At 31.1% G+C, this 27,320-nt stretch overlaps 6 protein-coding genes across 6 annotated transcripts; 2 read left to right on the top strand and 4 right to left on the bottom strand.

Moving 5' to 3' along the window:
- Positions 1 to 60: 60 nt before the first annotated feature.
- On the top strand, positions 61 to 2,583 carry LOC128391144 (chitinase domain-containing protein 1-like). The gene is made up of 9 exons (XM_053350991.1): positions 61 to 339; positions 407 to 568; positions 650 to 937; positions 1,054 to 1,115; positions 1,492 to 1,584; positions 1,647 to 1,745; positions 1,814 to 1,969; positions 2,042 to 2,119; positions 2,189 to 2,583. Exons 1-9 carry the CDS (start codon positions 208 to 210, stop codon positions 2,328 to 2,330), a joined length of 1,212 nt encoding a protein of 403 aa, XP_053206966.1. The 5' UTR covers positions 61 to 207; the 3' UTR covers positions 2,331 to 2,583.
- Positions 2,562 to 4,106, bottom strand: LOC128391151 (meiotic recombination protein SPO11-like). The gene is made up of 3 exons (XM_053351001.1): positions 3,557 to 4,106; positions 3,297 to 3,489; positions 2,562 to 3,229 (listed from the first exon to the last, which is right to left on the bottom strand). Exons 1-3 carry the CDS (start codon positions 3,964 to 3,966, stop codon positions 2,657 to 2,659), a joined length of 1,176 nt encoding a protein of 391 aa, XP_053206976.1. The 5' UTR covers positions 3,967 to 4,106; the 3' UTR covers positions 2,562 to 2,656.
- Positions 4,107 to 4,187: 81 nt separating this feature from the next.
- Positions 4,188 to 5,489, top strand: LOC128391180 (short coiled-coil protein-like). Its single transcript, XM_053351031.1, has 3 exons — positions 4,188 to 4,702; positions 4,876 to 4,962; positions 5,056 to 5,489. The coding sequence occupies exons 1-3, from the start codon at positions 4,513 to 4,515 to the stop codon at positions 5,208 to 5,210; spliced, it is 432 nt and encodes a 143-aa protein (XP_053207006.1). The 5' UTR covers positions 4,188 to 4,512; the 3' UTR covers positions 5,211 to 5,489.
- Positions 5,490 to 5,547: 58 nt separating this feature from the next.
- LOC128391733 (uncharacterized) lies at positions 5,548 to 19,893 on the bottom strand. The gene is given in 16 exon segments (XM_053351682.1): positions 5,548 to 6,561; positions 6,999 to 7,054; positions 7,057 to 8,065; positions 8,184 to 8,693; positions 10,298 to 10,417; positions 10,537 to 11,202; positions 12,004 to 12,125; positions 12,128 to 12,474; positions 12,829 to 13,001; positions 13,116 to 13,243; positions 13,703 to 13,943; positions 14,205 to 14,431; positions 14,632 to 14,733; positions 14,847 to 14,977; positions 14,979 to 15,211; positions 19,527 to 19,893. Coding segments are annotated over 15 exon segments (4,260 nt in total). The 5' UTR covers positions 15,038 to 15,211; positions 19,527 to 19,893; the 3' UTR covers positions 5,548 to 6,192.
- On the bottom strand, positions 9,389 to 11,288 carry LOC128391171 (GPN-loop GTPase 3-like). Its single transcript, XM_053351021.1, has 2 exons — positions 10,537 to 11,288; positions 9,389 to 10,417 (listed from the first exon to the last, which is right to left on the bottom strand). The coding sequence occupies exons 1-2, from the start codon at positions 11,200 to 11,202 to the stop codon at positions 10,259 to 10,261; spliced, it is 825 nt and encodes a 274-aa protein (XP_053206996.1). The 5' UTR covers positions 11,203 to 11,288; the 3' UTR covers positions 9,389 to 10,258.
- Positions 19,894 to 20,432: 539 nt separating the features above from the next.
- Positions 20,433 to 22,941, bottom strand: LOC128391123 (xaa-Pro aminopeptidase 3-like). The gene has a single exon (XM_053350974.1). The coding sequence runs from the start codon at positions 22,813 to 22,815 to the stop codon at positions 21,349 to 21,351; it is 1,467 nt and encodes a 488-aa protein (XP_053206949.1). The 5' UTR covers positions 22,816 to 22,941; the 3' UTR covers positions 20,433 to 21,348.
- Between the last annotated feature and the right edge of the window lie 4,379 nt (positions 22,942 to 27,320).

Genomic DNA, 27,320 nt, shown 5'->3' with positions numbered 1-27,320 from the left:
CAACTAATCATTAGAAATGTTAAAATTTTCAAAAGCAAAACAATTTAAACGTCAACATTATCAACACAGTTGAGATCCAATCAACATTCAGAGTTGTTTTCATTTCTAATCTCACAACTTTTCATTTATTTTCCTCTTTAATTGTGATAATCTTTTACTGTCACCAGTTAATTGTAACAATTTACCAACTATTAGTGTTAGAGTAACATGATTACGTTAAAAAAATCAACAGATAATCAAGTTAATCAACTAATTAAATGTTTATTTCTCCTTGTGTTTACCTTTAAATTGGTTAATGCAACTCTCACACCAGATGATATAGTTACTAGTAAACAGAAGGTAATTGTTATTGTTTTGCTTGCCATTTTCTTAATTACTACTAATTAAATGTTAATTTTGTTTACAGAAATTGGAAACTAGTGGATTAACTAATAACTCGCTGGTTTCTAGAGGTTTAATTGTTTCTTCACCCAAAGTAAAAGACATTCTGAAGGAACATTCAATTTACTCTGAGGAAAATGTTTCCGATCGTTTTGTTAATGGAACCGTTTTAGGTTATGTTACTCCGGTTTGTATTCTAATTTAATTGTAGGTTCAATTGTTCTATTCTAAATTGTTTTTCTCTTGTAAATTGTTGTTATATTTCCAGTGGAATGGTGAAGGTTATGATATTGCCCGAACCTTTGCCAAAAAGTATACCCATATATCTCCTGTTTGGTTACAGTTGAAGTTGAATGAAGATGAGGAAACCACCAGAATTGAAGGAACTCATGATATTGATTCAAAATGGATGGAAGATTTAAAGACAATTAATCCAAATTTGAAAATAGTTCCCAGAGTTATTCTTGACAATTGGTATAATTCACAGTTGATTGTTTTACTAACCAATTCTAAATTGTCCTCATATATTGGAAGGCAACTTGCTGAACTTGCAAAGGTTTGTCTATGTTTATGTTTACCTTTTTTAAAAAAGTCTTTAATCCTTATATAAGGAGAAATTAACTAGATTAATTAATTGTTCTATTCTATTATTAACCATTTGATTGTAATTAGAAATGGCAATTTGATGGATTCGTATTGGAAATGTGGTCTGCCTTTGCTGCTCAACAAAAGTCGTAAGATATTGGCTTTAAGTGTTTTGTTTTATATTCAATTTATTTGAATTTCTAGACAATCAATTGTTTATTAGGATATTTTAAAGTTGAAATAATATAAATTTCTAAATTGATTGGTAAATTATACTGTCATTAGAATGGTCAAAGTGATTAAGAAAAATGAGACAAATGAAATTTATTGATTGGTAACAGAATCAAAATCTCATTTCTTTTCATGGTTCCGATTATATTGATTTTTTTATTTTCCTTTGAAATCAGTTGATCAATTGTCACCATAATTGTGACTAGAAAACTTGACATTTTAGAAAGTTCAAAGAATTGATGATTAACTTTCATCTAATTTGATTAACTAATTGTCTTCTCTTTTCTTTTCCAGTGATGTAATTGAAATCATCTCTAAAATCTATGCTCATTTCAAGAAAAATAAAATTCAACTCATTTTGGTTGTACCTCCACCGATTCATTATGGGTAAGTGATTACCAATTAACTTTTAAATGGAACAATTAATTTTGATTTAATTCTATTCCCAGAGGAAGAGTTGGTTTATTTGTGAAAGAAGATGCTGAAAGACTTGCTCCTTATGTCCATGGATTCTCATTGATGACCTACGATTATTCAAATGCCCAGAGGTAAAATGTTGAAACTCCACAACAATTTGATCAAAATTAACTTTTCAATTTATTTACAAACAATTAAGACCAGGGCCAAATAGTCCAATTAAATGGATTCGTGAGTGTGTCAAGTTAATTGCTCCAAAAGCTACAAGTCCAATTAGAAAGAAATTACTTGTTGGATTAAATTTCTATGGAATGGATTATTCACCAACCGGTGGATCAGCAATTCTTGGCAAACAGTAATTATCACAATTAACACAAACAATTAACCCTCGAAGACTAAATTATCTGTTGATTTGATTAATTTTCAGATATATTGAAATATTGGAAAGATCTAAACCTAAATTAATCTGGGATGAAACTTCATCTGAACATTACTTTGAATACAAGTGAGTTAATTGTTCCCTTTATCGATTTCCGATAATTTTTAATTGTTATCTATTAATTTGTTCATTAAGATCTGGAGCTGGTCGAAATCGAGTATTTTATCCATCACTTATGTCCATTCACAAACGAATTCAATTGTTAAATGAACTTGGAACTGGTTTATCAATTTGGGAAATCGGCCAAGGATTAAAGTATTTTCAAGATCTTCTTTAAATTGTTAACCTAAACAATCAAAATTCACCGAAAGCACAATCAATTGAATCATAATCATAAAGGATCAATCAACTCACTACACCAGTTTAATTGGTATGAAATTGACCAAACATTAAATTCCAATCCATTTATTTTACTCTCAATTCAATCAACTATAAACAATTCAAATTGTTTCGAAAAGTTTTTACAAACTAATTGTAAATAATTGAAAATCTAGCAAAATTTTATCAATTGATAAACAAGATTGAACAAAGTTAATTGTCCGTTTTATTTGTTGATAACAAGATTCATGAGATGATTCAATGATCGTAATTGTAATTGTTCAATTAAATCCAATAACCATTCTTGATTTTATGTGGAAGATAAGTTCCAATAACATTTTCTATCGATTGTATTTCCGCTTTTCGATTTTTTTTCAACATGAATTCCACTTGCTCCATAATGAGCTTATCACTTGTAATATAAGGACGATGTTTGAACGATTTAATCATTTTCAGGTCATCTTTACTAAGCGGCATCATTTGCTCATCAGGGATGTTAAATTTTTCCAACTCCGTGGGTAAAAGCCCAAACCATTTGGCCTGAGTAACGGTACAATTATGAGCCTCATGAGCCATAGATCGTGACCCAAAGCGATAAGTCAAGAAAATTGCTAATCCATGAGGATTACAATCAACTAATACGAAAACAGGTAATTGTAATTGACAAGAAAGGGATTTAACACAACACCTTGTATCTAAATCAGGATAACCTTTCCCAGTGATTAGAATGATCGGAAATTTATCAATTATTTTCTCGTCAATTAAATATTGAAAAGAAGCGTCTTTTTCAACGACAAGAATAAATTTCGCATCGCTTTTCAAATCCTTCATCTCGTTTGAATCTCCAATCGATACACCCTGAAAATGGAATGGAAAATGATTAGTGAAAGTGATTAAATCGATCATATCAAGTTAATTAACTCACAGATTTAAAGTCCATACATCGGATCCTATTGTTTTCCGAGGTGAATTCAAGTCTCCCATAAATCAGGCCTTTGGCAGAGGACAAGATATGTAATTGTCGCCTTGAGTTGTAGGTGACACAGCACAAGTCTGCAATCAGATCGTCACAAATTGATTGAGTTCCATACATTGACTTGTCACGATAATACAAGTCTCTGAGAAAGAATAGAAAATAGAATTTAGATCAAAATTCGAACAAAAAAAACGAAAAATTCAACTTACTTTTTACTTGCGAATTTGTTTTGGCGTAAAAGTAAATAAACTCTACATAGAAGGACAACCATTCGGGCTCGACGTTCGGTCTCAGGGAAAGTAAAGTCTTCGATTTCATCTTTCAGGACAATTCCAAGTTGAGTGTCAACTGAGAAATTGGTCCATGTTCTCCTATTAACTATAGCAATTGGTTTTCGCTGATCGTTAAATGCGTCGAGTATATTGACAATCCATTGAATCATCTTCGATTTATCAATTTGCTGTTTTCCATTTTTATTATCACAATTTTTGAGAAACAAAATCAATTCACTTTTCAATTGATTCACTTTACTCCAATTTGGATCATCGTCGCTCTTTTCATACCATGATTCAGAGATTACACCTTCATAATCAAGATCTAAATGATCAGAACAAATCATTTTGGTTAATTGTTTAATCAACTCACAAAATAAATAACAATCAAAACTATCAAAACTATCAACTCAAAGTTACGCGCATTTAAATGTACCGGATAATTAAAGTAAGAGAATTACTTATCTCTTAGTTTTACATAGACAGAGGAAAATTCTAAATAGACAGAGACTTTTGTAGTGACATCTGTCGGTTCGATTAACCGGTTTTCCTCTGTTGTTTTTGTTTTCATTTGTTTTCAAGCTTTTCAATTTAAAATTGGATTGATTTGAATCTAGTAAATCTATTAATTAATTAGTAATTTGTTTGTTTTAAATTGTTCATTTTAGAAGAATTGATCTTTCAATTGATTCGTGTTATTTGAATGCTGCTTCTTATTTAATTTGTCCTTGGTTGCTGTTGGAAACTCGGTTAATCAAAACAAAGAGAGTGAGAGACTTGAAAGTGTAAACATTAATCTAATTGATTTGATTGGTTTGTGTTCGAGTTTGTTAATTGTTATATTGTCTCTGTTTCCATATTTGGTGCAATCTAATTGTTAACCTGATCAAAGGATGGAAACATCGTTCAAAGGATTACCAGATGATCTTAACAATATACCTTTAGCTGATGAAGATGCTCCAGATGATGAGGAAAGTGATGATGAAGGCAATTCTGGTCAAATTGATATAAATCATAGTTTCGCCCAGGATCCAGGCTTTGATTCATTAGGCTCATCTAATGATCATCAAACTGATGTTAATTGTAAGTAAAGAGATTAACAATTTCGATCCTCTTGGTTCTTCAAAATCGCCCATCACTTTAGCGTCAAAACTAATGATCAACCTTTTCCTTTATTTGAAGAATAATTTTCCTTTTATAGAAATTTCGAATTGCAAATGATTTAATTTGATTATTTTTCTTCTCTTTAATTGTAGCTTTCGATCAGGAAATGAGTAAAGAGGAAATCGAGGAAAGAGAAAGATTAATCCAACAAGTATTGGAACTTCAAAATACCCTTGATGGTTAGTAAATTGTTCACTAATCGATGTTCAATCTTTACATTTACTCATTCTAATTGGCTTTTTTTGGCGATTTTTTTTTCTATTCTAATTTAGATTTATCTTTACGAGTTGATAGTGTCAAGGAAGAGAATCTTAAATTAAAATCAGAGAATCAAGTTCTCAGTCAATATATTGAGAATCTAATGTCGGCATCGAGCGTTTTCCAATCAACCTCACCAAAAGCTTCCAAGAAAAAGGGTAAAAGATGATCTATTGATTGAGAAAACGAAATCAATACAATCAATCATCTCCCAAGATCGATGACAATTATCTCTTATTGACATAATTACCTGACAATTAACCAACATTAATCTCGCTGTTAAAATCATTAACTTCCTTCTCTCTTTTATTATCAAGTTAATTTGCTCCTTTTACTTTTCATCTTCTTCTTGTTTGTTTTATCTTTTGGATTACAATTTATTTACCTAATTATTGTCATTATCGTCATTAAGAATTAACTTCAATGTCGGTTATGCAATTAAAATGATCTCACAATTAAATGTAAATCTATTTGCAATCTCGTGTCAAATAATAAATTCAATCAGATCAATAAACATCTTTCACCTTTAATAAAACATTGTTTTCTTTTAATTGTGACTTTTAATTGTCATCCAAAGGTTTTGTACACTGGAATTGAATACATAGAGAAATTAACAATTATAATTTTAACTGAAAATTAAGTTGATTGTTAATCAACACTCAACACACAGATTTAACATACGTACTTTTTTAACAAGAAATATTTTTGTTTGTACAACAATTTGATAACTTTCCGTTTAAATTAAACAGATTGAGTGACCTAAAATTTAATATACTCACAACTAATTAGTTGTCTACTTGTTGATTATCACAATTAATTGTTGACAAGAAACTTCTTGGCACAATTTAATAACTCGGTGGGTTGAAAGATGTTCAAAGTGAACATATAACTTTAAGATTAATCAATGATCACAATCAAATCAATTCTTGATTGTTGTTTACACCAAAAACATTCATCAACAACTAGTAGATTTAACAATTTAACCAAAATTGGGAATCTTCATCCAATCAAATGAAAATAGTCATCACCAAATCTTGGTGATAATTAGATTTATAAATCATATTCCAAATCTAAATTTCCCTTTGATTGTAATCTTTTTTCCCGATTTCTTTGATAATAAATCAACTGGTTGTTGTTTTCTTTTTGAACAATTAAAAGTAAATCATTGTGGGCATCATGGATTCCACTTTTTGAATTGGAATACGATGGAAATCAGTTATGTGAAATCGAACATCGGAAAATGATTGATCACATAGACGACACTTTCCTGAGGTCGGTAAAGAAGAAAAATCAATTCGTGAATCTTTCCGCTGATTAACCATCGATTGTCCTTGGTGATTTAGTCCACTGTTACTATTAACACCAGTCCCAGTGGTTGTTACTGAATTAGTTTGATTAAGATTAGTTGATTGGTAAGTGTTGATACCATTGAATATTTCCTGATTGGGCAATGATGGAAGTGGTAAAACTTGAAATTGAATCTCTGGTTGGACAAATTGCTCCAAAGGTGAAAGACTTTGCTATAATTGGGATGCGAGAATAAGAAAATTAGTAAATTATATTTCAATCTTTTCCAGGAATCATCTAAATTGTGACCGATTGTAACTAGTAATTGTGTCTATTAAAGATCAAAGTTATCTTGCTTCTTTCTCTCTCTCAACTAAAGAGTAGTTTTATCAGTTCAATGTAATGATAACAGTAAATACTAAATATTAAGAGAGAGAGAGAGATACATTGAGAGTTATTAACAATTAGTGACTAAATTAACCTGTTAGATATTAATCTGATTCTATCTTGAAAAGAAACTTGAATGGTTTACTGATTAATTCCAAGAATAAAAAGATAAATTAACTCTTTCAATCATCAATCTGAATTCTCACATGATGATTGATTAAAGATCTAAAGTTGAGCATAAATCTAAAAATAGAATCAGCAAAATCGTTACAATTAAATTTACCATATTTTGCTGTTGTTGCTCCATATTAGAATGGACATTAACGGTCACTTCTTTAGAAAATACGAATGATCCGGTGTTTGAATTGTCTTGAGATAACGATGATTGTTATTGGATCGACGAGAAGTTGAATTGGTTATATTGCTTGAAGAAGTAGTTAAGTTATGGTTATTATTATTTGGAATTGAGTTAATTGTCATGGTTGAGGTAACGGTGATTCCTGAAGGGTGAATAGCATGACTACCACTCTCACTTAAACTGGACCCATTGTTAACGGTAGTTTGACCATTGGAAACAGGTAGATTACTTTCAGAGGTGAATACAATATTATCTACATTAGTTTGTATTGATGAATTGTTGATAAGTCCACTTGATCCACTGATTAGTTTGTCACCATTTGGATGTCGTCGTCTAATATGTTTTATCATATTACCTTGGAATAGAAATTTTCTCTCACAATATTTACAGGTATGTCTCATTACTCCTAGATGAGTATCTTTGTGAGCCCTGAAAGCGGAACAACTTTTAAATTGTTTTGAACATTGTTGACATTTATAAAATTTCTCATCTGAATGAACTCTCAGGTGACATTTAAGCCTATTAGACATGGTAAATGCTTTGCCACAGTGTTCACAGACGTAAGGTTTATCTCCGGTGTGCTCTTTCCTCCGGTGACTGACCAACGATGAGATGGACACATATCGTTGACCACAGATATCACATTGAAAAGGTTTCTCATGATCGGTACCATGAAATGAGACAAGATGACGAATTAAACTGTGCTTTGACATTAATATTTTACCACATTGATCACATTGGAAGGTGTGATTATAAATTTTCGGAGGAATATTATTATTACCACCGGTGGAACTTGTTATATTTCCATCTTCACCTCCACCGTCAATCTTTTCATTGTGTTTGACAACTTTATGATGGTTTAAACTGCTCTCATAGAGAAATCGTTTACTACAAATTGAACAACAATAAGGACGCTTTGGATTTAATACTTTCCAATCTTTGCCTCTCACATAATGATAGTCTTTTGGTTTCTTTTTACAATTAGCTTCACCCTGTAGAAGCAAATAAACAGAAATTATAGAGAGAGAGAGAGAAAAATGTAATGAATTTAGGTGGTGATTAGTGAAGATTAGCTAATGGATTAACTGGGATAATCCAAGTGATACTTACATCTTTTTTGTCCTTTTTTCCAACTACGTGAACATCTCGTATGTGATAACCGAGGGCTTTGTCGGAGTTGAATTTTTCTCCGCAAAGTTTACAATCACAGGGTAAGAAATTAACGGAGGTCATTTTACGGCCACGAGTTTCTGAATCATTGACATTAGAAGCTTCCATTGGATTGTCTTTTCCCTCTCCATTGTTGCTTTTACTAAAGGTGACATTGGATTTTGTATTTTCTATTGTATCGATCGTTGATTTTGTAGATGATGATGGTGTTGGTGTTGGTGATATAGTTTTGATCGGATTAACATCAAGAACTGTATTGGAATTATTTGTAGAATTTACCTTCAGGGCAACTTCGTCATTTTCTTTGGTTACTTTAACTCGACTAGAATCAGGTTCAGAGGTCGATATCTTGACATTGTTTTTATCACAATCTTCAAAAGGCTTCATTGTTTCATCAATTTTACAGAGACCAATAAGTGGATTTGAAACAATTATCAATGATTTATCAATCAATTAGTGATCAGCAATGGAGACAATTGACTCGAATTGATAACAAGAAATTATATTCACAGAGAAAGAAAATGATGAAAGTGTGAACTGTTGTTTCCTTCCAGGGTTTGATAGTAACAGGATTAAGGAAATGGATTATGTTACTACAGTCAAAGCAATGAATTGAAATTCTGAATTAGAGAGTAACACAATTAAGATTAACAATTGTTAGTGACCAGATTAACTAACCAACACAATGAGTTAACGATGTTGATAGGCTTTGTTGATACGCCTCCAAATCACTTTGACGGTCGACATCGAGGTGAATCAATAAATGTCTTCCATTAAAGACAAAACAGTCACAATTAACTTTATAACCAATAATACCTCCAAGTGATTAATCAATTATGCCTATGAATTGATGAAAATTTACTCAAGACAAACAACCATAGACAAAATGGTAGAGAAAACCAATGTAACCAATATGAATCACTCGATTCAGGTCACGATTGACTTTAAATTATTAGCAATTGGTTAACTTAAAGCCAACAGAGTAAAGAGACAATTAATCAATTATAATATTGTATCTCTTTAGATTATTATTACAACAGGATTATAGACAAAAAAAGATTATAAAATCACATAGGAAATAACAGTAAACCACATTGAAAGAAATGAAATTAATTGTTGTCTCCAAGGAGAGAAGTTGATTGTTAATGGAATCAGTTACACTTTAGAAATGAGAATTCATCTTACAATTGAGATCAAATGAGATTAGACAATTCAACTAATTACAATTAGAAGAAAAAAATCAATGAAAATTAACGAGAAACAAAACAACAATTAACGTTCACTTTTCTATTTATTTTTCTCTCTCTTTCTCACTTAGAGAAAAAAGAAAAGACTAAAAGTCACACTTTATCCGAATAACTGTTAATTGTTGGAGAAAATTGATCGATAACAATTAATAGAATTGACATTTAAATTGTGTTCATTTCCATTCGAAAATATTTATTTTAATTAAGAATTTAGTGAAAATATAGAAATTTAATTTTGTTCGTTCGTTGATTTAACTTTGGATGGTTGGTTTTTCCTTCTTCACCTACTCTTAATTACTTTGATTTGGAATTGAATTTATTATCATTTTTTATAGTAAAAATTGATATCTGGCACTTTATATTTTCTATTATGTTTATGGATTTAATTGTCTCCATTTCTTATTAGATTTACTGATTATTTTAACTGGAGAGAATCACAATTAGAGATGGAGAAAGATTGGAAAGGTAATGTAATTTTTTTTCCTTTCTTTCATATTGATTCTGATAATCATTTTCTCTTATTGGATGTTTTGACTTTTCGCTGATTAATTTGATGATGAAAGTGAAAAATGAAAAGAATCACATGAAAAACACCAGATAGTAAGTGAGTTCCAAAGATTGAAGATTGAGATTCCAATCAGGACAATTAGTTGAATTGAAAGAAATTACAATCGATGAATTGAGATCAAAAAAGAAGGAAAAAGAGAAAAAGTTTCCTTGTTGATTTTTGTTCTATTCTTCTTGAATGAGATTAATTGTTACGATTCTCTAATTGTCATTCTCCTCTGGTGGATCAAAATCTGATACTTTGACATCTTGTTCCTCGGCCCATTGAAGGACATCATCGACCACAGTTAATACATCGGAAATTAATTCCTCTTCATTTACACTGAAAGGCATGAATTTCACCAAACTGTATTCTTCAAGCTGAAAATAGAAATGGAAAAGAATAAAACTTGATTAGAATTCACCAAATTATACTTCAATTGTTCCTCAGGTTTATCAATTGATTTGGGACCTTTCAAGATTTAGACTCAACTACTCACCACCGAAGCCATTGCCATGGTTAATTGTCGATACTTTTTGGCCCATTCGCTGTTTAAAAAATCGTCTCCCTGTAACAATTCTGGCCCGAGGTCGAAAAAAAATTCAAGTTCATTTCGTTGAGTTTCACTTAGAAGATCAGTCTTGGATAATAGATTAACAAATGAAACCTCGAGATTGATCATCGTTGAAAGAGATGCAAAAGAACCGGAGAAAAATTTAGATAAATCGGTAACAAATTGCGAATCAAGTAAAAAAACACCACACAGTCGAAAGTCAAGATCATCTTTAAGAAATTTAACCAATCGAGCGATCAAATCAAAATGTGTAAACAATTCAATTTGTCCTGGAATATCAAATAAAATGTATTCTTCATCACCTTCTTCCAATCTTTCATGGAGCCAATCTAAATTATCCATTAATTGTTCCATACAATAGATCAATGCTCCATTTGGTCCAAGGTGTAAATCTTCATCTTCCATCGGTTCATTAACTTGAATCACCTCTCGAATATCAATAATCGGCTCATAATCAAATGATTCCGCCGCAGGGTCAAGATTAACCACATGAGCTTTCCGACGATTTGCCTCACAGTGTTTAGCAACCGCCGAACAGTATGTTGATTTACCAGCACCAGCAGGTCCTAAAACCAATTGACCAAATCTCATCTCAACCAAACAAAACAATTAAAACCGAAATACAATCAAATTAAATTAAAGAGAACACGAAAAAAAAAAAACCAACAGAAAAACATGTGATCATTTATTTACTTTTCTTTTCTTTAATTTCCAAACATAGATGGCGACACATGAGAAGAAATAAATTTAATTTTCTAAATTATTAATAATTGAATCTCTTCAAACAATTACAATTAAATTATCTAATTGGAATAATTTCATTCGAAACAAAAGTTTAAAGTTTAATAGTAGTTGAATCAAAGGTCAATTGTGAATCAAATCCAAGTTTCTCTGGAAAAATGAATAAAAAATTTGGTTATAACAAAATCGATCTGTTTGTTAATTGTTTGTAGTTTAGATAAATTTCAATTGTAATTTATTGATTAAATTGATTGATACTTATGAAGTTTTAAAAGTTTAGATCTACAATGACGGTAATAATTTTACTTTTGTTAAAATCAACCTTTTTGTTTTTAAAATTATCGAGATATAAAAAGAGAGAAATTGAGAGAGAACAATTAAAATAGATTGTTATAATTAGATAATAGTAGTAATTGTATCACAATTAAATGTTTTTCTTGCTTCTTTGCTGTTGATGATTGGATGGAATGAGAGATTTTTTTTCTTAAAAACGAAACACTGAAGAGATTAATTGAATTATTTCCAAATAAATTTGAATAAATTGAAAAAGAAGAAAAAATCGAACAACAAATTAAAGGATAAAACTGATGACTGAGCATTTTGTGTATATAATTGTTGATTAATGGTGATGATTTCAATTGATTAAAAATAATTTGCAGGCTTTGGTTGAGAAGGCACCAGTGCGATTAGTATCCACATCGAGATGGCTGAGAAAAGCGCAGTCAATGGGACCGTTAGAATCCAAGCCATGGCAATGTTACCAAATAGTTTCAATCAACTGATTGTTTGGGTTGATCATTGTAGCCCATTAAACGGGCTTTAAAGGCACCAACACAGACCACTGATCCTACTTTACAATGGGTCGTACTGATCGGTATTCCCGCTTTAGACGCTAAAAGTACCGTTGCTGCGGAACCAATTTCAATGGTAAATCCGGTTGATGGTGTAATTGTGGTTAAATCAGAGCCCAAAGTTTTAATTACTTTACTACCCCAGACAATAAGGCCAACGGAAATACCGATTCCACCATAGATCATTAAATAGTACGGTGATTGACCTCGTTGGAAGACATTCCCTTCATTTTGAATTAAAACAACAGCAATTAACGGACCAATCGCATTACTATCAATTATTAGTAGAAAAGAAAAAATAGAAATTAAATTAATTGTTACAGAGAAAATCGATAAATTGTTATAACCATTAAACAAATAACAATCTCTCCTAATGGTTATTTATTTAATTACTTTCATAAACAAAGGTTATGATTAGTTGATGATCGTTTCAAAGTTTTCACAATTTTGTTTTCGCCAATTATAAGTTGATTAACTAATATCATTTCTAATCATGTAACTCATAAATCATAAATGATAATCTTTATAATTGTCTGATGCTTTTAAAAGCACATATTTAGCTAATTGATTATAACCGTTGAAAGTTAATTTCTTTCATCAGAAATACAATTAAGCTGATTGTTACCTAACATCATTGGCTCCATGGGCAAAGGATCCAAAACATGCTGTTAATATTTGAAGATATTTAAATAAAGCTGCAACCTCTGGTTTCTCGCAATTGTAACAATCAGTCTTAATTGTCGAAGATAAAATTTCACCATTAGAATTCATCTTCTCATTAACTGGACAATTGTCATCCTAAGAGATGTGGAGATGTGAGGGAAACAAACGTGATCGAAAATTAGATTATCATTTAAAGAAAATTTTCAGATGAGAATAGATTAACGTTAATTGTTGAGAATTAATTTTTACCTCCAATTTACCCAATTCCACATCATTGGAGGATTTAAGTGTCATTGATTCCATTGCTATAACAGTTCCATTAGTTTTCTCGGTACTAATTGTATCATCGATTGGCTGTTTTTCCTTGCAAATTGAATCTGTGGTAAGATAATTAACCAGAAAGAAATTAGTCAATTTAGATAATAAAAGATGATTAGCATGTTAATTGGAAATTGATTGCATTTAACTTGTCAGGTTAATCTAAGATGATGCACTTTCATCATCGTAAACAAAGTTTATCCCCTGAGGCAACGAAAACAACAACTTAGAGGTAAATAAATTTCTCTTTCTATTTTTCTTTCTTTTCCTTTTTCATTTGTGATTGATTTCTCATAATCAATGATTCAATTTCTGTCAAGTTTCAGTAAACAAAGTGAAAATGTAACTGCAACTCTTACGACGCACCCTTTACCTTTCCAAAGGGTTTCTAACAACTGAAAACCCCTCAAGGAGTAAAATGTTATTCTTATGATGATAGTTGATGATATTTGGTGATAGTGAAAGAGATAAAGTCACCAAGAAACGAGAATTGGGAATAAAAGTTACAGGGTAATAACCTTTTTTCACCAAATTAGCAGCGTCTTGAATTGTTTTTCTTTGAGTTGGAACCACGAAAAACCAAACAACAAGAGCCACCGAAATGGAAAAGAAAGAAGCAATCAAAAGAGCAGCCCACCAGGTAAGTTGGTCCAGGTAGAGGAAGGATGGACCATCATGTAGAATAGTAAACAAATTGACCAAAATTGTTGCTCCATAGAAAAAGGGTAAAGACATGAGACCAGGTTCCAATGGTTCAGGCTAATTAGAAGAAGAAGAAAAAAGTAAATTCAAAACTCTATCAACAGATTATATATAAGATAAACACGAATTAACTAAGAGATTATATCATTAGAGAGAAACCTCAACCTCGAAAGGAGGGAAAACATTGAGACATTTGTTTGATTGTTGGATAAACAATCAATCATCTCACTGGAGAGAATGACAATTAGAGATGGGAAAAGATAAATTGTGGAGATTGGATCAGGTTTTAATCTTTTTTCTCGTTGATTGGATGTTTACCTTTTCGGTGATTAATTTGATGATGAAAAATGAAAGAATCACTGAAATGACACCAGATAGTAAAGGTGAGATAATCCAAGATGAGGTGACCCAGAGAAGATTATCCCATCTCATCCCGTCGAAACCTTTGGGAACGATTGTGAAACCAAGAACAGCACCGATAATACTGTGAGTTCCAGAGATTGGAAGACCTAAAAATGTAGCAGCCAAATTCCAAATTGCACCTCCTAAATAATTGACAAATCGAAACAATTAGTAAATTGAAAGCAAAACACAATCGACGAAACGAGAAGGAACAAAACAAAACAAAAGAGAAAAAATTTCCTTCTCGATTCTTATTATTCAACTTTTTCTTTTCTTTTCTTACAAATACAAAATAATAACAACGATCATGAAAATGACACTTAATTGTAAACAATTTACTCACCAATTAATGCTGAAAGATAACCTAACATTAGAGTTATCTCTTCATCCTTGTAAATCTCAATATTGAAAACACCAAGTCTCACAGTTTCGGACACTTTGTAACCTAAAAACAGCGAAATTTGGATTAACCAGAAAGATCAACACCAGAAGAGGATAAAGGGTGAAAAGATTTACTCATGTTCGGGATTAATTGTGAACAGGAAATGAGATTATTACCTAAAAGCGCAGCTCCTGATATCTCAAAGATTGTCGCCAAAAAACACGCTTGTCGTATGGTCAAAACACCCGAACCCACGGAGGTACCAAAAGAATTGGCCACATCGTTAGCACCAACACCGAAGGCCAAAAAAGGCAATTATATAGGAAAAAACAACGATGGCGATAACAGTTGAATCAATTTCAAGCATGATGATTACAATGAATTTCGTAAATATAAACAAATGACAAACAAAAAAAAGAGTCACAGAGAAAAGATGATTTTTTGATTGTTCCAAATGGCGAATTAAAAAAATCAAATTAAAACCAAATTAAAATGGAGACAAATTTACAACGTCTATGTATCCAAATGAGAAGAGAAAATTCTGTAATTTAAAAGACAAAACGTGATAACAATTAATAGAATACAAAACAATCAACTAAACAGAAAATTGATTGAAAATTTTCAATAGAAAATGAGTTAACATAATCAATAACATTCACTATTCACAATTGATTAACATGTTTGGTGATTCAGTTGAAGATGTTGTTTAAAAACCGTTAACCAATAAATGGAATTAATCAACAAGGTAGATTGACGATAATATCATGAAGATAAAGATGAAGATAAATTGTAGAAAGATAATCAACCTAATGTTGATTAAAAGACTCTCTCAGTGAAAGAAACATATGATTACCGTTTGGACGGAAATGTTTACATTTTCATTTTCATTTTCATTTTCATTTTCGTTTGTGTTTGTTTTTCTCTCTCTTGACAATTAATCATTTTAAGTGATTAACGATCAACAATTATGGATAAATTGTCGTGATTTAATTGAAAGAAACTGATTAGACCAAGACAAAGAAGGAAAATCACCAAAAAATAGAAAACCTAATTGAGTAAAAAAGGTGAGTAGAAACCATTTTGTTTTCCTCTATAATTTTGTTATCATATAAACTCAATTATCTAATTGTTTTCTTTTCTCTCTTTCACATTAATTAGATTTCTTTTTCCATTTAAATTAATCTCTAATCAACACTTTTACCAATTACCAATTAATCAACACCAATTCCACTTTAAATGGATCTCTATGTTTTCCTGATTGTTGATCAATAACAATTTCACTTTCTTTTTACAATGTAAACATTTCCAATGTTTGTGTCTTCCTATTTGATTGTTTCCAATCAAATTTAAACCATTTACCTGTTGAATAATTGGTGTGATATTACCTGTTAATCAACTGGAAGGTGTTAATTTAATACAATTTAAAAGTGTAAAGGAATAAAAGTTCACCTTGATATCGTTCTGTTCATCTTAATGTTCATTTCTCTTGGTGGTAAGTGATTAATTCTTGTTTCTATTACCTCATCCTCTTAATTTTTTTTTCTTCTTTCTATTAATATGATTTCTGATTAATTTACTTCTTCTTTCCAATTTCCCCTGTTATCTCTGATTAACTCACATGTTTCTCTTGATTATCTAGTTGAGAGTAGAAAATGACTCATAATTTCCTTGTGTCATATCACCAGATAAGAGAGAAATGAGTAAACATTATCATTAAGGATTCTCTCAGAATTAATTCCAGTTCAATTTTCCCTCTTTCTTTTTCCTTTCTTTTTCAATGAAATGAGAATTTCCCGCTTTTTTCTCCTCTTCTTCTTCTTCTTCTCTAATCTACTAATCTAATCGATTAAAATTCTAATTTGCTCATTTGATTCTTTTCTTTCTATCAGTAGGTTCACAGAATTACTATCACCATGGTACCAAAGACCTGTTTCTATCCATAGACGATTCTCTCTCTCTCTCTCTCTCTCTCTCTCTCTCGGTGGGTTTTGTTGGTTAATCGAATGGAGGAAAAAAACTTAACCCTCTTGGCGTTTAAATTAATGGATAGAAACACTCATAGAGAAAGAGATAAATTAAATACTTGTTGGTGTTTTGTTCTGACAAGGAAATTACATCGATTCTGAGGAAAGGATTCCAAGGATTTCATTTAGATGGTAAAAAATGATACACTTTATATCATTATAACGATCATTTGAATCGTCATCATGACGATCAACCTGACAACTTGTTTCCTTATCATCATCATCATCCTCATATTACCTGGAAAAAAAATTATCTCACTAATTTATCTGTTTACATGGTGGCGGTTTCACTTGGATTCAGTGACTATTTTTATCAGAAACCAATATGATATTAATATCCAGGGATCGATATTAAAACTTTTATCACAATTAAAATCTACCTGATGAGGGTCTCGTTTTATTATTGAAATTACCTGAGAAAAGGTGAAAAATAATCTACTCTAAGATTCCCATCATCGCAATTAATTATTACACCAATCTTAATCACACCAGTAAGTGATAAATACTAATCACACAATTATATCAAATATTGACAATAATTGTTAACAACTTTAATAGCAATACTATTAATGGTATTAGAGTCTAGTCAATATTAGATAATTATTACAATTGAAATTCAATTGAGATCAATATTATTATATTTATATGGAAACTTTGGTTGTAACATTTATTATCCTTATAACAATTAATGTGATTAGTTGATTGTGATAATATCAATTAGAACCTTTAATTACATGTATACATATAATGTACTTTGATTGATCAATGGTTAATTATTGTATTCATATTATCATTAAGATTAAATTTCTTATTATTATAAATGAAAATGAATATCGAAAGTTGATAAAAAATAATCTCTGTCAATATAATCACAATGATGGAAATTTGATAATAAATTGTCAGGTGAATTTACAGTTAACTTGACACAATTAGAGAAGAAGTTTTTTCTTCGAATTGAATTTCGAAACTTTTTTTCCATTTCTTTCTCCATCCTCATCATCATTATAGTTTCTCTCTCATACGCTCACTTAGTATGTTCATTATCATGTTAAATTGTTTGCCAAGTGTTCCAATTACAAGAAGAACTGAATTAACTGAAGAAAAGAAATCTCTATGTTAACCCAATAATCAGTTAATTGTTACACTAAAAGATTAACATCATGTCAAGAACAACGAGAAAAACAAAGCAAAACAAAAGTAAAACTCAGAGAAACTTAATCACAATTTAATTTATTCTCCTGGCAATTAACAAATAACATAATTTGTATCAAATGATCAACTAAAAGTTAATTTAAATATTTAATCTCTGACAAGGTAAATTAGTAGTTACCAATAATCATAATACTTTTAATTGTTGATTAGTTTTCAAATCAAGGTCTTGAAAATGATCAACATACAATTAATATTCATGTTAATCATGAATCAAAAAAACAAATAACAACAATACAATCAAAATATAATGTTTACTTCAAGTTAAAAGCCCTGAGGGGTTAATACATGTGAATATTTGATTATTATTATTTAATCAGATAACTGAATTTACCTCCCAAATAATGAAATCAATTGAATCTCATGTTTTGCTTTAATTACATGTCAATAAACAATCAATTTGCTCACTAATACAATTAGAATGAAATTAAATCAATAATTTCCCATGAATTAATTTTCAATCGGGTAAACTTAATTATCGTAATATTTTTCTCTCTCTCTCTCAAAATCATTAGAATGATAATTTTATCCAAGTCGATATGTTATTGATTTTCTTTGATTGTTTATTGATAAGAATCAGAATTGATGATTAGACAGAAATGACGCAAGACTGTTGCAAATCTATGGAGAAACAGTTCGAGGCTCGAGAGAGAGAGAGAGATGATGGAAGATGATGAAGAATAAAAATAAAAGAAGACAGAGAAAAAGAAAGAGATTCAAGAAGATAATCTCATCATCATCATCTTCTTTTTTTGGGTCACCTTGACTCTAAAGATCATGACTTGATTCCGATGGAAATATTTTCGTTAACTACTGTAACTAAAATGTTATTTTTTTCTCTGTCTATTATTATCATTTACAGTCTCCAATTGGAATCTCAATTGAACCAGAATAGAGATGAGGATTCAGGGAACACCCTGAATTTAAATTTCCATTCATCATGTTAATCAACATTTTCTATTGCCGGTTATCCTAATCATCGTCATAATTATCGTTAATCTTTCCATGTATACATATAATTAGACTGATGAAACGGTCAATGGACTTGTCAGTGGACTCAACTAATTAACTCTCTAACGATTCTATCATGAGGTTTACCATGAAAATGAATCAACATTCAGGAGAAACTGAGTGATCAATTTACTCAACCATGAGGATCTCATACTGAGCCAGACTGCGACTGCCAATTGAAATCCTCCTCATGGATGTACAACAATTAATTATATTCAATTATATTGTTTCATTAGTACATTTAAATTAACCATAATTCTGATTACTGAACTAATTTAACTATCATTATTATTGAGAGTAATTGTTCAATTCTGGTTAAATATTGTCATTGATTATATTGGGTTAAAGTAAATTGGGTTGGCGGTTTAATTGTAGCCATGTGATTCATTTAAATTGACGACAATTTATTTATGACAATTGATGTTAATTAAATTTCATCTTCATCATTTTATGTATTCAATTGTGAATAGGGAATTGAATTGATTAACCTTTAAAAGGTTACAAGTTGAATTTAGATTTGAATAATAATTCAACTCTAACCTTTGTACTATGTGTTTGAAAGGTTAAATGTAATCAGATTTAATTGTTGAAGTAAAATTTTAAATTGCTTACCTTTGATTGTTACGATTCAAGTGAAGTGAATTGTTGTTGGTGAGATAACGGTAATTGATGTAATGGTTAATTGTGATGTTCATTTTGTGACTGAATTGTAAACCACGAGGTACATTGAACACATAGTAGATTGGGAGATGAGTACTCGAAGGTAATTCAGTTTGATGAATGAAAATTTGGTGAACAATTAATGAAAACTGTCAATGAAAATGAGAGAAAATAAAAATAAAATTAACGATTAAAATTAAAATTATTAAGAGAAAATTAACTAAACTGAAACATTGAGTGATTGAAACACCATTGAATAATGTTCTCGGATCAAGCTCTCTCTCTCTCTCTCTCTCTCTCTAACATTATTTCTCCATCTTTTCTCACTTACTCACTCACTTATCTTCCTCCGCATCATCATCCTTTTAGCTGTTTCTCACTTTTTCTTTCCAGTGAACCCAAAAAATATATAAGATTCATGAGTCTGAGCAGAAATGAATGAAAATTGTGATGAAACTCAAGGTTTCGCCGGTTCAGACCGGTCATTAAGATAATGATGATCATCCAGCGGATCAATTAATTGCAAAACTATCGAGAAGGGAAGTTTAATTAAATATTTGTTTCCATGATCATATTTAGTTAATTATCATCACTTTCTCATTTTCTTTTCAACTCCTAATATCATCAAAGAGTCTTTATGGTTATCACAATTGAGATCCTTTCGAATGCTTGAAAAATTCCTTCATTTCTGAACTTTTTCCGCTCTCGAATTTTTCACCAAATCATCAACAAGGTGAGAGAGAGAGAGAGAGAGAGAGAGAGAGAGAGAGAGAGAAAATCTGACCAAAGCGATTTCTTTTCCAATGGAATCACTTGAACTTGTCAACTCGATTTTTTTTCTTATCGACTAATAATTCGTATCATGTAACTGACATTATTTGATTACTCAGTTTCTTGATTAGCACAATAATTTGATCATTAGATAACAACAGGTAATTAACAACAATACTTGAATTTCATTGTTTCCATGAATAAAAAAACAGAGAACCAATCAAATGAAACGAAACAATTATCTAAATATAATTAACATTTATCACCCAAGGTAAATCTTAGTTGATTGTCATCAATTTATCAACTTATTTTGCTCCTTAATTGCTTTAATTTTGGTATCTTTTTCCTATTGATTGCTTTTTCGTTCCGATTAGTTTTCTTTTTTTACAATTAACTGCAGAGATGATGAAATGTTATAAAATTTAAGGTCTTCCGGTTTTTAGTATCTTTGTAATGATGAATAAAAAAAATCCAAGGATATCCTCAATGAAGATAAATCATCAATGGTAAAATTAATGATCAAGAGTTGTAACAATAATAACATTAGTGTAAAGATGATGTAAACACTTGAAGAGGTGATTGTTGATGATTTGGTTGATTACTGTTGGTAATTTGATGAGATGATTATCACTTTTGGCAAGTATTTAATTAATTTGATTCCCTAATCACCATCATCACCAATATCCTGTGGTAATATAAACATATGATAATTGATATTATTCAAGTTGATATTTGAACAATTTTGCTGGTTACATCAGCGTCGAGATAAATAATTATAATTAATAATATATGTTAACAATCAAAGTGAAAACAATATCATAAGAAATTGAAAGAAAACAGAATCACAATTGTTTACCTTGATCAAATTGCTAATTGTAAGGTAAATTGTGATAGTAAATATAATGATTAAACATTGCATCAACAGTTTGTTTCGTAATAATCAATCATAAGAAGAGCTAAATTTACAGTTTGAATGAAACTCTGTGAATATTAATTGTTGGATTTAGGAAGTTGGAAAAATTTGTGATACACTTTTGGTTAAATTTTCTGGTTTTCCTTGTGAATTGATAATAAAATTATCTTCAACTCGTAGACCGATTCCTGAAAATTCTGGTTTAATTTTGGGATCATCATGGCGGAAATAAAGACCTGGTTCAATTGTGAAACACATTCCTGGTTCTAGGTTAATATCTCGGTTAATTGTTGGCGTATCGTGGACATCAAGGCCAAGATAATGAGATACATGGTGGGGACAAAAGTGATCAGCTAATAGAGCTGCTTGATCACCACTTTTACATAGATTAAATTCAGCAAGAACTGAACCCAATAAGTGACACATTAAATGATAGAGATCATTCAATGAAGTTTCCAAGGCTCGATTTTCAAGATATTTAACAATCTGTTGATGTACTTCCGTAAGGGCTTCGTAAAGTGCTTGGGTTAAACGGCATTTTGAACTAGAATCAGCACCAATAATCGGCCAACATCTTGTTATATCACTTATATAGCCTTCGATATCTTCACAACCAGCATCCATTAAGATCCATTCGTTTGATTGTACAAACTTATCATTGGCTCCATAGTGAATGATTGTCGTTCTGTCGGCACCGGCGACAACGGGAGGATAAGAAGGTTTAACTGCTCCGGCAGAACGAGCTTCAAATTCAAATTTGGCAGCGATTTGATTCTCATTAACTCCATCTATTCCGTAGACATTTTGATTGTATTTTAATTGTTCTTGTGTCCATAATCGAGTTGAATCAACTGCCTTAGCTCCTATGGCACAGGTTCGCCTCATGGCATTTATTTCATTTGGTGATTTGATTAAACGAAGTCGATCAATGAAAGGTGATAAAGGATGAGTTTTATGACCAGAAAGAGGATTAGAAGGTTTATCTGAGATTAGATTGTCTCTGTGTCCACTAATTGTTGGAGGAATTAATTCAAGACCAGCTCGACAGAGGAAAATATTTTTATCCAAATGAGATGATAAAAATTTTGGTAACTTGTTAATATCTTCAATGAAATGAGTAACCTCGGTTAGATAAGGTTTATAATAACTTCCTATTAAACCTTCACCTTCCCAGATTAAGGCTAATTGATTAGAGAAGGGGACAAATAGGTAAGATTGATAAGATGATGACGATTGATCAGGACCAAGAATAATTAAAACCGTGTGAGCAGCTTCTTTGGTATTTAATCCAGTAAGGTAAAGAAAATCAGAGTTTTGCTTAAAATGAATCGATGGAATTCTAGTATCAGCTGTATACTGTCTCATTGCTCCACTAACCACAATTAACGATTGTTTAGTTGGAAACAATTCACTTCTAGAAACATAATCACCAATCAAGTTAACAAGTTTTCCTTGGCGAGAACAGTATTCACTAGTAGGGATACATCTAGAAAAGAAACCATTTCCAGTCCAAGATGAACTGGAAAATCGGCGAAGGAACAACCTCGAAATCAGCATAATATAAATAAAGCCAAAAATTCTAATTATAAACACAAATTAACAACAATTAATCAAGAAAAACAATTAAACCAAATTCATTAAATTTAATTCCTCAATCATATGTGACCGGATTTTTATTTAAGCTTTAACAGCGACCTCAGGGGAGGTTCCGATGAATTATGATTCATCGTTTCCGGCATTTACGGCCGTACAAAGGGAGTGGGGTGGGGTGAGATGGGGTGGGGTGGGATTGGTAATGATTACAGAAAAAGAAGACATGATTCTTTTAACTCCCCTGAGGTTTCTATTACATATTCAATGATTTTCGTGTAGTGATCAATATTTTCATTATTCAGCTTGAAGTTGATATTAAATTTATAGATGATGTTTAAATCGAGAGCTGCTGTGTTCAGAATCTCGTTGCAGGTGAATGGATGATGTTCATTTTCGCAGCATTTAAATTTGTTTCTTCTTAATACATTTTTTGTTAACACTTTCGTCAATTTTCGATATGATACTTTTCCTATGAATCCATATTCATTCACTATGCAATCATGATTTGGAAAGATCTTAGCAATTACATCACCTCTTTCTATCAACCATTTCGAAATCGTTGATCTAATATTTATCTTGTTTTCCTGTATCCAATTGTTAGTCGAGATCCATTCGATGTTGATGTCGGTTATCCTTTTTGGTGTGAATACATACCTAATGTATTCACCATATTTTAGTTTCCAATTTAAGTTCATGTACTTGGATAATATGTCAAATGTATCGTTTTATAGTTGGATTGAGATTCTAACGTTAGTTTCATTGCTTTCGGAAGAATGATTATATTCGTTAGTCCTTCTCTTTTTTGAAATTCGAGCTGAGCGTGAATAATACTCAGATAGTTTTCCCATTGAGATCCCTTCTTATATCTGAAAGCATTCATATTAAATGGACCAACACCAATCAGTAACTCGTCTTCTCCATGATAATAATATTCAACCGAATGTGGATAGTCATCGTCCTCTAGTCTTTCCATTATTCGTTTTTTCATTTTAATGGTTATTACTTGAAGTGGTTTTTCTGAATTCAGAATATAATCTTGATGAATGTTGCTCTCATGGTAACATGAGTATATCCATGCCTCCAGCCAGAGTGTTTCCAATATGTGAGGTATGTTGTAAAAACACCATATTGATGATCCAGATAATGAGTCGAATTCAGTCATTGACAAAGTGGAATCAAGTAGATCAAAAATTTTCATTAGTTTCTCTTTCGGTTCCAGAAAGAGGGTGAATCCTATTGATCTGATTTGAGGATAAATAATATTACATATTATCAGCTTTTTAATTTTAACTGGAAGAAGAGCCAATGTTATCTGCGGGCATCGAAAGTCCGCTGAAATTTTAGCTTTAACATCTTGTATATGTTTCTTCAAGTTATTTAGATTGAGTGGGACCATGAATTGATAACCAAGAAAGTTGAAAATTTTGTTTTTCGTCATGATGTTCTTTGTCTTTTGAAGATTCAACTCAAGATTAATTTCTTTGAGATGTTCTGAAATGTCTTCAATTATCGGCTCTGGATCTTCGCTTTTTGATAGAATCACCAAAAGGTCATCTGCGTAAGCCATTATGTTGATTTTTCGTTTTCTTAGCTTTCTTATCACTGAGTCTAAAGCCAGAATATATAATATTGGCCCTGAAGATGTTCCCTGAGGTGTTCCAATGAATTCTTGATTATAAAGTCGGCATTTATTGATGTTTATTGTGTTCCATCGTCTTCCACAAAATGACGCCACCAATTTGCTCAAACTCTCATCGTTGTCCATTAGATCATCGATCAGCTTTTCTGTAGACACTTTATCGAAAGCCGCTGATACATCGAGTATTAATATTTTAACTTCTGACCAATTTAACGTAAATGTAATGTATTTCACCAGGTCTTCTCTATTTGATCCTTTGATAAAGGCGAATTGTGAGTTTGGTAAAATTAGATCATCACATTTGTCCATTAATCTGTTACTGATTATTTTGTCTAATGTCTTAAACAGATAATTTGGTGATTTTACCATTCGAACTTTATCCGTGTTCTGTTTTGGAACAAATCCACTACCTAAGATCCTCATCGATTCAGGAATATAAGAGATTTCGATTATTGTGGTCGTGATCTCTCTTATTAATTTTTCATTTTTTAAGAGAAATTTTTGCCATTTCTTTTTCTCGAAACCATCCGAGCCCAGTGATGATTTAAATTTCTTCGAATCAGTCAAAATTTGTTCCCATTCTTTATCTTCGAGTTTTCCAGGTGAGAACGTGGCCTGTGAGTCGTCGAAAATTGGTTTTTCTCTCTTGAAATTTGTTAAATGATCTTGAATAGATTTCTGATATTTTCCATGTTGATCTTGTATAACATATGGTTTATCAGTTTGTCTGATGCTTGATATTAATTTCCAGAAACTCTTTTGTTTGATTCCTTGAATGTTTACTTTGTTGAACTTCGATCTAATTTCTACTCTTTTCGTCATCCGCTATTTTTATTCTTCTTTGGTAACCTTTTGAAGTGAATGATTCAGTCGTGTTGATCCAAGTTCCATTTCTCCTTGGAAAATTTATTACTTCATCTATGGCTTTGATTAATGGCGACTCTCTTTCTAAAGTGTTGTGAAATTCTAGTGGAAGTTGAGTTTTAATTTTCATTTTCTTCAGCTTCAATTTCCACGAGCTGATTGGTGGTGTTCCTTTGGTTGGAATGATCAATAATTCCAAAATATTGTGATCACTTTTCGTGTCTATTATTTTTGTTGATACTATTATCCATTCATTGGTTAGGATTTGGCAGTCGATGAATGATTTACAGTTACCTTGTTGAAATGTAAAATTTTCTGGAATTGGATGATGAGCTGATTTGAATTTTCCTTTGAAGATATTTTCACACAGTTTATTATTCTTTTCAATTCTTGGCGACCAAAGTTTACATTCAATGTTTAGATCTCCACACAATAATATTGGTCCATTGAGTGATTTGATGATTTCGTCGAGTTCAATGAAAAATGATCTATTTACACTTGAATGGCGATATGCTGATATTATGAAATAATGATGTTGATTAATAATCAGTTTTACACCCACGACATTTTTCATTTTGATGTTTAAATTGGTCCAGATCAATTTATTTGGTAACACTAAGCACGTATGATTATTAATAATAATCTTTTTCCCGTTGACTTCGATTGCTTTTTTCGTAATTGGTTTTCCACCTTCCAACTTGTCGGTGATTATTGCTATTTGATTAGCTATCCAAGATGGCGACACTTCATTAATGGAGATTATTGAATTGTTCAACTTGGCGTCATTAACAATATTATCCATTTTGGTGAAAGATTTACACAAGTTCCAATGAGTTACATGTAACATGATTTTTAACGCTAAAATGTTCTTTCCTTCCCGCTCAAGCTTGAAACCGGAAGAGGAGGAGTTATCGTAAAAAAAGCACGCGAAATATGAAAAGGTATAAAAGTCTGAAATTTTTTCGATGATTGTTAGTTATTGTTATTTATTTGATGTTTATATTTGTTCACTGAAAGAAAGAGTTTTTTTTTTTTTTGAATTAATAGTAATAATAATTGGAATTTTGAATTAATAATTAGTGTTAAAAGTTTTGAATAAAGGAAATTTTGTTAGTGAAAAACAATAATCGAAAAATTTTAACAAGAGAATAAGAAAAATGGTTGTTCTCTCTAAAGATATTAGAGGACCAGATTATTCTTCATTTTTCGTTTGTTTTATTTGTAAGAATTTGGCTTTGGATCCTCGTGTTCACGATGGAGGTAATCGACGAGTTTTTTGCACCAAGGTCTATTGTAGTACTTGCTGTTATCCAAGATCGGCCAATAATAATTTTTTCCGTTTTAATGAGCGTTATCGGAAAATGGAAACCAAATGTCCTTCTCCTGATTGCATTCATGATTTTCGGGATCCTTATTTCCGTTATCTTGGTGTTTTTGAGCAGAAAATGTACAACAATATTATTGTTAATTGTAACCTTTGTGAAAAAGATTTAAAAATACAAAATTATATTTCTCATTATGACAATTGTAAGAAATCAAAGGGACGAGGAATCAGCTATTATGTAAATAATATTAATATCCAGATAAGACCAAGAGAATTTGTTGAATTGTTCTTGAATCAAAAGCAGGAAGCTTTGGCGAGTTTCAATTTTCATGATTCTTTCCGAGAGAAAGCAACTTTGTATGGCGATTTACCTGCGGACTCACCTATTGTTCTTAATATTAGATCCATAAAGGATGTTCCAAAAATAATAACAACTCGAGATCAAACTGCCTCTTCATTGATTCAACAGATTCAGTCAACCATGAAAATCAAGGAGGAGATCGAGATTGACCTGGTGTGTGTACAACATTGTTCATTGAAACAATTTGAAACTGTAGGCGATTTTATCGATCAGCTTCCTGTCAATTCACCAATCAATCTTATTCGTGGTAATCCTGCTAATTGTAATGTTGATTATCAGTT

This window comes from Panonychus citri, unplaced genomic scaffold (genome assembly GCF_014898815.1).
Source record: "Panonychus citri isolate SS breed McGregor unplaced genomic scaffold, ASM1489881v1 Contig00011, whole genome shotgun sequence".
Taxonomy (NCBI): domain Eukaryota; kingdom Metazoa; phylum Arthropoda; class Arachnida; order Trombidiformes; family Tetranychidae; genus Panonychus; species Panonychus citri.
The sequence above is the reverse complement of the archived record's forward strand: the minus strand, read 5'-3'. Positions and strand labels throughout refer to the sequence as shown.